At 45.2% G+C, this 12,392-nt stretch overlaps 1 protein-coding gene across 2 annotated transcripts; it reads left to right on the forward strand.

Moving 5' to 3' along the window:
- The first annotated feature begins 2,704 nt into the window (after nt 1-2,704).
- MRPL9 (mitochondrial ribosomal protein L9) lies at nt 2,705-9,457 on the forward strand. 2 transcript variants are annotated; one of them, XM_033859249.2, is made up of 7 exons: nt 2,705-2,935; nt 3,216-3,372; nt 3,841-3,965; nt 4,171-4,221; nt 6,170-6,271; nt 8,740-8,823; nt 8,937-9,457. In XM_033859249.2, exons 1-7 carry the CDS (start codon nt 2,720-2,722, stop codon nt 9,060-9,062), a joined length of 861 nt encoding a protein of 286 aa, XP_033715140.1. In that variant the 5' UTR covers nt 2,705-2,719; the 3' UTR covers nt 9,063-9,457. The 2 variants fall into 2 exon arrangements, with proteins under 2 accessions (XP_033715140.1, XP_004320206.2); XM_004320158.3 differs by having other exon boundaries at nt 2,893-3,056.
- The last annotated feature ends 2,935 nt before the right edge of the window (nt 9,458-12,392 follow it).

Raw genomic sequence — 12,392 nt, forward strand, 5'->3', positions numbered from 1 at the left:
TGGTGCCATTGTGACACGGTGAGCACTATGACATGGACAAAGCGTTAGCCCTTACACCGCCTCAGGACTCCTCTCTGCTGCTCCCTACCCCGTCACCCTCTTAGGTAGCCCCAAGCCTCCTGTTCAACTAGTATGCACTTCACAGCTACACCAGAAGTTAAAATACTTTGGCTTCTGTAGTGGTTGGTAAACAGCCCTGGCTGACCACTTGTGCCCACACAATGTGGGCTCCTCTCTGGCATGTGCATGTGCAAACACACACTTCAGCAACTAAAGGGTTGGGGTCTGATACTGCAGGAAGCTTCTAAGGCCCTGATCCAGCATCTGACCTGACTGGTTGGTTCCTGGTTCCTATCAGTTAAATATTTTATCATCCCTACCTTTAATAAGCCAGTGGTGCTACCCATTGTTGAACTTTCTCATTGCCTTATAGGGTAGGAATTGCAAACTAAATGCCTGCAGGGACCTGGACAACTAATGGAAATTAGTGGAGCTGCTGGGTGGGACTGAAGCCAAATGAAAAGCTCACACCCTGGGCTTCCCTGGTGGCGCAGTGGTTGAGAGTCCGCCTGCCGATGCAGGGGACACGGGTTTGTGCCCCGGTCCGGGAGGATCCCACATGCCGCGGAGCGGCTGGGCCCGTGAGCCTGCGCGTCCGGAGCCTGTGCTCCGCAATGGGAGAGGCCACAACAGTGAGAGGCCTGCGTACCGGAAAAAAACAAAACAAAACAAAAAGCTCACACCCTAAAAAAAAGTGACACAATAGCTCCAAACAGCTGCCATGCAGGAATGCAGACTCAGTGGTACCAGATCATATGATTTTTCAACAGAAACTGGAAAGATTGATTTTTGTGATAAATTTCTCAAATTTTAAAAAAATATTGGCTACTAACTTAAAAAATAAAAATTGTTGATTAAAAAAAATCAACATGGTGTGTAAAATTTGGTTCTGCGGCCACCAGTTTGAGACTTCTGCATATTCATTTATTCATCCATTTAACAAATATCTATTGAGGGCCTACTATGAGCTTAGGATACACAGTAAACAAAACAAAGATCCCCTGCCCCATGGAACTTCTAACAGTGAAAGAACAAACCTAAACACTAAGCACAAGAAAATGATTTCATATGTTAGATGATAGCTGCTATGGAGGAAAATAGAGTAGAATAAAGAAGGATCAGGAGTGTGAAGGAGGTGGCGCAGTTGCAGTAATAAATAGGGTGATCTAAATAGGCCTCATTGAAAAGGTGACATTTAATCAAAGACCTGAAGGGGGTGAGGGATTTAGGCCAAGCGAGCATCTGAGGGTAAAAGCATTCTGTGTCAAAGCAACAGCCAGTGGAAAAGCCCTAAAGAGAATGTGTCAAATGTTTTCCACAAACAGCCAGGAGTCCACTGTAGGTGGAGTAGTATAAGCTATAGGGAGAGTAGAAAAAGAAGAGAGCTAATGGGGCCAGGTCATTGTAGGGCCTTATAGACCATTGTCTGGTCTTTTTCTTTTACTCTGAGTAAAGGGAGAAGTCATTGCAGGTTTTGGGTAGAAGAGACATGATCTGACCTGTGTTTTTAGAAAGATTCTGACTGTTGTATTGTAAATAAACTGTAGAGCTTTAAACGATGTTTGTTAGGAGACTATTGCAGTAATCCAGGAGAAAGATAGTGTCTTATTCCAGGGTGGAGCATTGGAGGTGATGGGATGTGGCTGGATTCTGGAAATAGTATAAAGGTAGCACCTACAGGATTTCCTGGCGTAGGAGAGAAGTTGAGTCCAAGAACTGAAAGAATGGAGTTACCATCAACTGAGAGGGGAAAGGCTGCAGGTGAGGCACTATGGGGCAGGGTATAGAGATGGATTTAGTTTGGAGCATGTTAACTTTGAATTGTCCATTAGACATGCAAGGGGAAGATGACAGGCAGTTGGATATTCATGTCTGGAGTTTAGAAGACTAGGGTGAAGACAGAAATTTGAAGTCATTGGCGTATAAATGGTACGTTAAGCCATGAGACTGAATGGGATCACCAAGAGTGTGTACATTGAGAAGAGTAAAGATCCAAAAACTGAGTCCTGGGGGCCCTCTGAGAAGTGGGGAATAAAAGAGAAATCAGCAAAGGAGACTGTGAAGGAAAATAGTGAAGTAGGATGGAAATAAAAACAAATTGGTGTCCTGGAAGCTAAGAAAGTGTAATTAGGAGGAGGGACTAATGGTCAAAGGCTGTTTATGTGTCAAATAACAGGATGTATAGAGCATCTTTCCATAAATCTCTTCTGCCAAACAGACCCTATTCACTCCATTTATATGGTTTACTCCCCAGTACTGAGACCCTCCACGGAGGGAACCGTCTCCCTTTTGATTTAGAATTCTTTAAACATGAGCCTAAATACTGCAGTGTCACGATTAAGGATTAGACGACTTCCTGGGGCTTGCAAGTTTTCCAGAGGATCCGATCCTTCCACCACTTTTAGGCAGGTTTGAAGTAAGGAAAAATGAGAGCAGCACCCTCTCCCCTCAGCATCCAGCTATCACAGAATGTCAGAATTGGAAGTGCCCTCAGAGAGCTATTAGAGCTCAGTCGAAGCCCCCATCTTAAAGACAAAGTGAAGCCAAGAGGGAAAGGGTGTCTTTCCCGGTGTCAGTGCACCTAACAGTCACTCCACTATGTGTCAGTGGCTATGGGTGTCCCTCCCCCGAAAAGAAATTGGGAGAAGGGAGTAGAGGCATGCTGAATCGTGGAGCATTCATCCCAGATCTCCGGTCTCGAGGCAGCCTAGTCGCAGCCCAATCCGGGCCCGGGCTTCCCCTGGGCTCAGCTCGGACAGAGCCGCGCCGGCTCAGGCGCGCCGCGGGCACCCGGTGGGGGCCTTTCCTGCCGCCGGCGCCGGGGGCCTTCTACGCCTCCATCCGCGCCCGAGAACATGGCGGCGGCTACAGGCAGGTCTCTGCTGCGGGCGGGCACTGAGCGGCTGGTGCGAGGAGGGGTTTGGGAGCTCCTCCGGCCGCGACTTGAAGGGGGCACCTCCGGCTCGGAGCGCGACTTCAGCCTGTCTCACAGTCGGGTGAGGGCCGGGTGTGCGTTCTGGGGCTCCTTGACTGGGGCGCGTTGAGACCTGGTGGGGCCCCGGCCTGCGGGTGGTGGGCTCTCCTTGAGGGGCCGGCGGCCAGAGGAGGAGGCTTCTCCGTGGAGACTCGCTCACCCTCGCTCCCCCGGCCGCCAGGGCACGGTCATTGTGGAGCGCTGGTGGAAGGTGCCGCTAGCGGGAGAGGGCCGGAAGCCGCGCCTGCACCGGCGGCACCGCGTCTACAAGCTGGCGGAGGACACGAAACACCGGCCCAAAGACAACCTGGAGCTCATCCTCACGCAGTCGGTGGAGGGTAAGGCCCAGGCAGAGGTGCTTCCTGTCTCAGGCTGGTCCTGTTTGGCATCAGCTTTTTTCTGCCCTTTTATTAATTTGGGGGAATGACCAGTTCATATTTGAGAAGAGGAAGCCATAAAAAGTACTGTGATGGTGACATAGGGCTCCTACATAGAAAATCAGAACATGAATGCAGCAGCATCATTAACAGTGTGTGGGGAGAAAGAGACCTGACAGTATGTGCCACAGGTACTGAAATCCTGTGATGGGACAGTGCTTCACTTTGTACAGGGAATATTAAGTTTCTAAATCAGGTCCTAAAGAAATGAATTAGAAATCTCTTAAGTGTAGTCCTAGCGAATACTAATATTTCTTCTAGGAAGAATAAGCACTGTGAGAGAATAAGAGGTCTTTTTTCCTTTGATCATCTCCTTTTTTAGGGACTGCTCGATAATTCTGATCCAGTGTCTCTGTTCTCTGTTGGCAGAACTTGGAGTCCGAGGTGACCTGGTCTCAGTGAAAAAATCTGTAGGCCGTAATCGACTACTTCCTCAAGGACTGGCTGTATATGCGTCTCCTGAAAACAGGAAGCTGTTTGAAGAGGAGAAATTGGTGAGCCCGGAAGACGGCAGAGGGACTTGGAGGAATTAAAACCTTAAGATTATCTCTAGCAACTTCTTCTAGCCCCTACTTCATTTTCAGATGAAGTAGGGGCTAGAACAGGAATTCAGAAGCCCAGCCTATGCCAAGCATAGCAAGAGTTTGTTATTAGTTACCACAAACTCATTTTTCTTTCATCTGTAACTTTCTTTTCTAGCTGAGACAGGAAGGAAAATTAGAGAAGATCCAGACCAAGGAAGGTGAGACGGTGAGTAGAAACATAGAAAATCTTTATTTATGGGTCACCTACAAAGTCACCAACCTCTTCCTGAAAGACTTCTTGATTTCCTTGAAGTCTCCTGATTTTAAGCACAAGGTAGGGGCAAGGGAAGTGTTGTGGTTACCATAACTGGTATTGAGATATCCTAGGATATCCTGACCTGTTGGGTGAAGTGCTCTAGTTTATTGAGGGAGGCCCCAACCTGGGTACCAGGGGACCCATGGAAAAGTGAGATGAGGACTTTGCCTTCGGGGTTGTTTACAGACAAGTTGGAGAGAAAATAGACACGTGAGAAAGTGATAAACTCAAGGCAGTAAATTATGAGTGACATGGACCAAAATGGATTAGGGTGATTGGGAAAGGATTTTTTTCAGATGGGATTGAATTAGGCCTTATGGGATTAGTAGGCTTTGGATAGACCAGGAGGGTGGGAAAGGTATTCTTAAGGGAGAAAAAGTAGATAGTTAAGGCACGTGTTATTGTTGTTTAATTTAAAAAAAAGTTTATGCAACTTTTAAAGGTTACACTTCATTTACAGTTATTATAAAATATTGGCTATAGTCTCCATGTCGTAGAATACATCCTTGTAGCCTGTCTTACACTCTATATCTGTGCATCTGTTTCTTTTTTGTTATATTCACTGGTTTGTTGTATTTTTTAGATTCCACATATAAGTTATCATACAATATTTGTCTTTCTCTGACTTATTTCACTTAGCATAATGCCCTCCAAGTCCATCCTTGTTGTTGCAGATGGCAAGATTTTGTTCTTCTTTATGGCTTAGTATTCCATTGTGTGTGTATGTGTATGCACATACATATTTTTTTGTGTGTGTGTATATACACATATATACTACACCTTCTTTATCAGTTCATCTGTTGATGGACACTTAGGTTGCTTCCATATCTTGGCAATTGTAAATAATGCGGCTGTGAACATTGGGGTGCACGTATCTTTTCAAATTAGTGTTTTTGGTTTTTTCAGACATATACCCAGGAGTGGAATTGCTAGGTCATATTTTTAGTTTTTTGAGAAACCGCTATACTGTTTTCCACAGTGGCTGCACAAACTTACATTCCCACCAACAGTATATGAGAGTTCCCTTTCTTCCACATCCTCTCCAACATTTGTTATTTGTGTTCTTTTTGATGATAGCCATTCTGACAGGTGTGAGGTGATATCTCAGTTCAAGCATGTTTTAAAATAGAAAGTAGACCAGTCTAGCTAAAACAGAGGACTTCTATTAGGAAATATATGACTGGAAAGAGGGTTGGGGCATAATTTACAAAACATCTTTAATCCTCAGCTAATGAATTTATACTTTGTTCTGTAAGCAGGGAGGAATTGTTATGGTGTAGGGGTGGGATTGAAGGGCCAGAATATTGTGTTAAAACAGTCTGTGAAAATCATTCCATCCTGAGATACACCAGCAGCCCCCATTGGTGAGCCTAACCTTGGTTTGGGGGGCGGTGTTTAAAAAGTTTTAAAATTTAAAAAAAATTTTTCTTTCTTTCGGCTGTGCCAGGTCTTAGTTGCAGCATGCAGACTTCTTAGTTGCAGCGTGCATGTGGGATCTAGTTCCCCGACCAGGGATTGAACCCGGGCCCCCTGCATTGGGAGCACGGAGTCTTACCCACTGGACCACTAGGGAAGTCCCTGATGAGCCTAACTTTGACATGGCCTGTTTCTCCTTGCTTAGGAATAGCCACGTATAGGCAGCATTTCCTTTCAGAGCATCACTAAAACATCTTTCCATAATATCAGCCTTGAGACAATGAGAATTTTTATCTTTCGTATTCATCATCTCACCCATCTTGGCTATGAGGCAGAAATTGTGCATAGCCTCTCAGACTGTGTGCCTCTTGGCCTCTTGCTAACATGTTCCCTCTCCTTTGATTACAACTCTAACCTATCTTCTGTGTATAATTCCTCTCAGACAGTGAAATTTCTGAGAAGATGCCACCTGCAGGTAGGGATGAAGAACAATGTCAAATGGGAGCTAAACCCTGAAATAGTTGCCCGCCACTTCCTCAGAAATGTGAGTATTCCCAAACACTGCTGTACCCCTGAGGGTGGAAACTACCCTTGGGAAGAAGAAGCTACCCCAGGATTGATCCCTCTGTTAGGAAAGGGTATGATCATCCAGCTGGAGTTATGGAAAGCATTTTTTTTTTTAATTGAAGTATAGTTGATTTACAATGTTGTGTTAATTTTCTGCTGTACAGCAAAGTGATTCAGTTATACATATATATACATCCTTTTTCATATTTTTTTATTATGGTTTTTTACAGGATATTGAATATAGTTCCCTGTGCTGTACAGTAGGACTTCGTTTTTTATCCATTCTATACATAATAGTTTGCATCTGCTAATCCCAAACTCCCAATCCATCCCTCCCCCACCTGGCAACCACAAGTCATTTCCCTCCCACGCCCGTGTAAACCAATCAAGAACGCTTTCCCTAAGTTGGATAGCCTCATGTAAATCAATGCAACCTGCCCCTTGGCAACCACAAGCCTGTCCTCTACGTTTCTGAGTCTGTTTCTGTTTCATAGATCTTTTTTCTAATATAAATTTATTTATTTATTTTTGGCTGCGTTGGGTCTTCGTTGCTGCACGTAGGCTTTCTCTAGTTGCGGTACGCAGGCTTCTGATTGCGGTGGCTTCTCTTGTTGTGGAGCACGGGCTCTAGGCACGCAGGCTTCAGTAGTTGTGGCACGCAGGCTCAGCTGTGGCTTATGGGCTCTAGAGTGCAGGCTCAGTAGTTGTGGCGCATGGACTTAGTTGCTCCGTGGCATGTGGGATCTTCCCGCACCAGGGCTCAAACCCATGTCCCCTGCATTGGCAGGTGGGTTCTTAACCACTGTGCCACCAGGGAAGTTCTGTTTCATACATCATTTATGTCATATTTTAGATTCCACATATAAGTGATATCATATGGCATTTGTCTTTTTTTATTTTTTTTGCGGTACACGGGCCTCTCACTGTTGTGGCCTCTCCCGTTGCGGAGCACAGCCTCTGGATGCGCAGGCTTAGCGGCCATGGCTCACGGGCCCAGCCGCTCCGTGGCATGTGGGATCCTCTCAGACCAGGGCATGAACCCGCGTCCTCCCCCATCAGCAGGTGGACTCTCAACCACTGCGCCACCAGGGAAGCCCTGGCGTTTGTCTCAGTTCACTTAGTATGATAATCTCTAGGTCCATCTGTGTTGTTGCAAATGGCATTATTTCATTCTTTTTTATGGCTGAGTAAGTATTCCATTGTATATACGTACCACATCTTCTCTTTCCATTCATGTGTTGATGGGCATTTAGGTTGTTTCGATGTCTTGGCTATTGTGAATAGATCTGCCGTGAACAGAGGTGCATGTATCTTTTTGAATTATAGTTTTGTCCAGATACATGCCCAGGAGTGGGATTGCTGGATCATATGGTAGCTCTATTTTTAGTTTTTTAAGGAACCTCCGTACTGTTTTCCATAGTGGCTGTACCAATTTACATTCCCACCAACAGTGTAGAAAGGTTCCCTTTTCTCCACACCCTCTCCAGCATTTGTTATCTGTAGACTTTTTAATGATGGCCATTCTGACCAGTATGAGGTGGTAGTTCATTGTACTTTTGATTTGCGTTTCTCTAATAATTAGCGATGATGAGCATCTTTTCATGTGCCTGTCAGCCATTAGTATGTCTCCTTTGAAGAAATGTCTATTTAGGTCTTCTGCCCATTTTTCTGATTAGGTTGTTTTTTTGTTGAGTTGTTTGAGCTGATAGTATATTTTGGAAATTAAGCCCTTGTCAGTAGCTTCATTTGCAAGTATTTTCTCCCAGTCCATAGGTTGTCTTTTCGTTTTGTTTATGGTTTCCTTTGCTGTGCAAAAGCTTGTAAACGGTCTCAATTGTTTACTTTTGCTTTTATTTCTATTGCTTTGGGATACTGACCTAGGAAAACACTGGTACGATTTATGTCAGAATGTTTTGCCTACATTCTCTTCCAGGAGTTTTATGTTGTCCTGTCTTAACATTTTAAGTCTTTAAGCCATTTTGAGTTTATTTTTGTGTATGGTGTGAGGAAGTGTTCTAACTTCGCTGATTTACATGTGGCTGTCCAACTTAGGGAAAGCGTTCTTGGTTTGCAGGGGTGTGGGAGGGAAATAACTAAGGATGGTCACATAGATTCTGAAGACTGATAGGAGAAGATGGTGGGATCATTTATTTTCTCTAGCTAGGGAAAACCTGGGGAAATGTGACTCACTGGAGAATTTTTACTTTTGTGGGTGAAGTGAGTTTGATCTCAAGCCCTGTGTCTCTTTGTGAATCCACCTCCCTTTCTGAGAAATTAGGACTGAGTTATTCTGCCACTATTTATGGCGGTTTGTGCCTTTCCATGGGATCAGCCAGGGTAAACCTCCCCGTTTTATTCACCCCTGTACAGGAAAATCTAGAGGTTGCCTGGAGTGGCAGCCATGTAAACAGAGTTCCCTTTGGCTGTGATTGATTTTTTTTGCAGCTTGGTGTTGTGGTTGCCCCACATGCATTAAAGTTACCAGAAGAGCCTATCACACAGAGGGGCGAGTACTGGTGTGAGGTGACGGTGAGTGTTTCACATCCTGTCTCCTTTTTCTCACTGGGTAGAAAGCTGGGATTGGATGGTGTTAGTTCGTATCTGCCCCACTGATCTGAAGATTACTGTTATTTTGTGTACAGGTAAATGGGCTTGACACTGTGAGGGTACCTATGTCTGTGGTGAACTTTGAGAGGCCCAAGACCAAAAGATATAAGTACTGGTTAGCCCAGCAAGCTGCCAGCTCCACAGGCTCCCAGACCATCTGAACCTGTTCTACCTCGAAAGCAGCAAAGCAGAATCAGAGAGGTGGAGCGAAGATGATGGGCCAGCACCGTGATATCACTCCCAGCTCTGACCAAACACGGAATTTTAGAAAGCATATGGAGACAGCGACAGCAGACTAGACTGAATATACGTTGAATTGTCCATATTTGCCATCTTCAGCGGTTATCACACCTAGCGTTATTGGGGCAGGCCTACTCCAGAAGTACCAGGCTGTAGATTTGATAAGCTAAATATTAATAATAGACCAAAAGAGTCTAGATCTATTTAGCCTCGTCCTACATTGGAATTCATTGGAATAAATGATAGCGATAGCTCATTCTCATCATCCAAACTAAATGTTTGTATCTGAAAAAAAAAATAAAGAGGTTGTGTTCTTTTTAGGTGTTGTTTACTGGACTGAGTAGACTGGGGACAGGACCTCTATGTGGGATGTCCTCTTGAGCCACTGGGGTTTACTGCTGAAAAGGAAAAAAGAGAATACACTTGCAGGCTACAGCCCACAGTTGCTGTGGACAAATTACTCAACAAGTTGATACGCCTTACGGTCTTAAAACTTATTAGGTACGCTAATACAGCCCTCAGTACAAGCGCAGTGGAGTCTGAATAAGGCCTAAGGGAAATTGTCGGAGAAAATGATGCTGGGATGAAAGAAGTTTAAAAAGGGAACTTCTGTTTTATTTCTTCAGCCACTTCCTGAAATTTTGAAAAAGAAAATACCTTGGTTTCCAGACCAAGGTTAAGATATGGGGCTAGTTCGTAGGTAATTACGGAATAGGAGATGAGGCAAGTAGATAGTTCAAGGTCCATTCCTGGAAAAAAGACCAACTGTTGACAAGTGGATTGTGCCAGAGTCACTCAAATAAATATGAGATTTTGCAGTTTAGGAAGGATAAAGACGAGACCATTGACTCTACTGCTACCCTTACCAGAGAAATTGGTTTCTATCAATCATCCTATTTGAGCTCACCTGCCTTGCCAAGCCAACTAACTACTTTCATCTGCAGAAAGCCATCCCTGCTATTGAGCGTTCTGTCGTCAGTAGTTGCACTAATATCTGTATCCAACCTCACACTTGCCAGAACTCTGTGACAGGTCGAGCACTAGTATTGTTTGCAGTTGCCATTTGATTGTCAGATTTGCCATCAATCCCTGCTGTCCTTGAAATGGAAAGCTCACTTAACACTGCATCTTTCCACACCACCACCACCATGATGACACTCTCTGAAACTGAGCACAGGAGCAACATTCCACATAGCGAATCTCAAAAAGTGTTCAGATACTTGTCATGAGGTGAGTTCCTGGTAAAACAGACTGAGTTGGAGATTTAGGTGCAGGAAGTTTACTGGGGTGTCCTCTAGATTAACACCTGTTGGGGCGTGAAGGAAGCAAAATTCGGTAGAGGGAGAAGTTGAGCTGACGCAGTCTCAACAAAGGCCTTAGTCCCCCAGGGAGCTCAAGCTAGGGTGGCTTGAGCCATCTAGATGTGTACCATGTTGAGGCAAGTGGCCAGACCTATAGAACCCCATGCTGACCAGGAAAGGGTCTTGGGTGAGGTGACTGATTTCAGACACAGGCAGTACCCAGAGGGGAACTCAGATGAGAGCTGTGCGCATTCTCAGCAGCTTGGGAAGTGAGGGCTTCGGTGCTGAAGGGAGCAATCTGGGCAGCACACCATAGTCTCCACTACAGTCCACTTCTTGTGCTGTCAGGTCAGTTTGTTCATAAGTTCTAAAACGATCCCTTCAGGATCCTGATGGGCTTCCTTTCCTGGGAAAAGAGGAAGATCTGGGACAGACTACAGCCCCTGCTGCTGTAGCTTAAGTCTACAACTGGTACTTACCTCCTACTACCCATTCTAGATTCTCCTACCCTCCCCCCAATTTATACTTCTGTTAGTCCACATGGGTTACCTGATTAAGTCCTCAGAGCCCAGAGTTGGGATAGGAGGTATAGTTTTCCCCAGTTGGGTCACTGAGAGTGATGATAATGGAGGGCTGCTCCTACATCCAGCCCCTGTTTCCCAGACCCATATATTTTACTTGGGGATAGCACTCTAGGTTGTCTGTTGATCCAGGGTATATACTGCATCCTGGAGGACAGTGTCTCATCTTTACAGGGTGTCATCTCCAAGCTGGTGTCTCAGCTGTGCCTTTAACAAGAAGTTCCATTATTGTATCAGGTGGGTTGCTTCTGGATGGTGTGGTATATGACCATGGATCCTATGATCATGTACCCAGTGCTGTACCTCCTTGCTATAACATGGTCTCTTGTTCCAGTGCACTGTTATGCAAGATCTCATGCCAATGGATCAAATATTCTGTAAGCCCTTGGATGATGGTGGCAGGAAAGGTAAACCCATACCCATAATACACATCAATTTAGGTCAAGATGGAACAATGCCCCTTCCAGGGTAGCAGGGAGTCAATGTAATCAACTTACCACCAAGTGGCTGGATGGTTTCCTTGACGAATGGTGACATGTCAGGGACTTAGTGTTGGTGTCTGTTGCTGATGAGTTGGACAGTCAGTCACAGTAGCTGTAGCTAGATCAGCCTTGGTGAGGCCATGATGTTGGGCCCATGCATAGCTTCCATCATGGCTTCTCCATTCACAGGCCCATTTTGCCATCATTGGGATGCCAATGACCGAGACTGGCTAACATCAACTGGCTAAGTCATTCAATCTACTTGGTTGTTTGGTGACTTTTCTGTGGTGGGTGTTCTCTGATGGGAATTAACATGCAGTACAAAGATCATCATACACTATACCCATTCCCAAGTAAACTACATACCTTTTCCTCAGGCTTCCCTGTCTTCAGCCTTCACATTTTTCTTCTAGGCTCCTGATCCACCAGCCAAGCCATTCACCATTGTCTGTGAGTCTATGTTCTTTCCTCAGGTAGGTGTACTGCCTGAAGCCCTGCCCATTGGGAAGATTTCCCCTCACTGTCTTTCAAGCCTACCCCAAAGTGGGGCCATAGTACCTCCACAGTATTTTCAGCTTACTTCCACCTACAGAGACAACCCATATATTAGCCGAGCCCAGCCTTTTGTCATATGGTCATGAGGGATTCCTCCACTCCATGTGGCTATAGATGTGAACTGAAAAAGCAGCAGCAGTGCAATAGTGGTGGGTAACAGGGGTCTGGCCACCTGCTTATGCAGCTTACTTTGACCTTCCAGCCCAGCTTATGCCCAGTGCTATGCATATCACTTTCATCTTATGAAGCGCTGCTGATGGACCCATCCAATCTTATGACTTGGGTCTGACAGAACCCAGGTCATAACAGGCATTTTTGGCTACATGATCACT

This window comes from Tursiops truncatus, chromosome 1 (genome assembly GCF_011762595.2).
Source record: "Tursiops truncatus isolate mTurTru1 chromosome 1, mTurTru1.mat.Y, whole genome shotgun sequence".
Classification (NCBI taxonomy): domain Eukaryota; kingdom Metazoa; phylum Chordata; class Mammalia; order Artiodactyla; family Delphinidae; genus Tursiops; species Tursiops truncatus.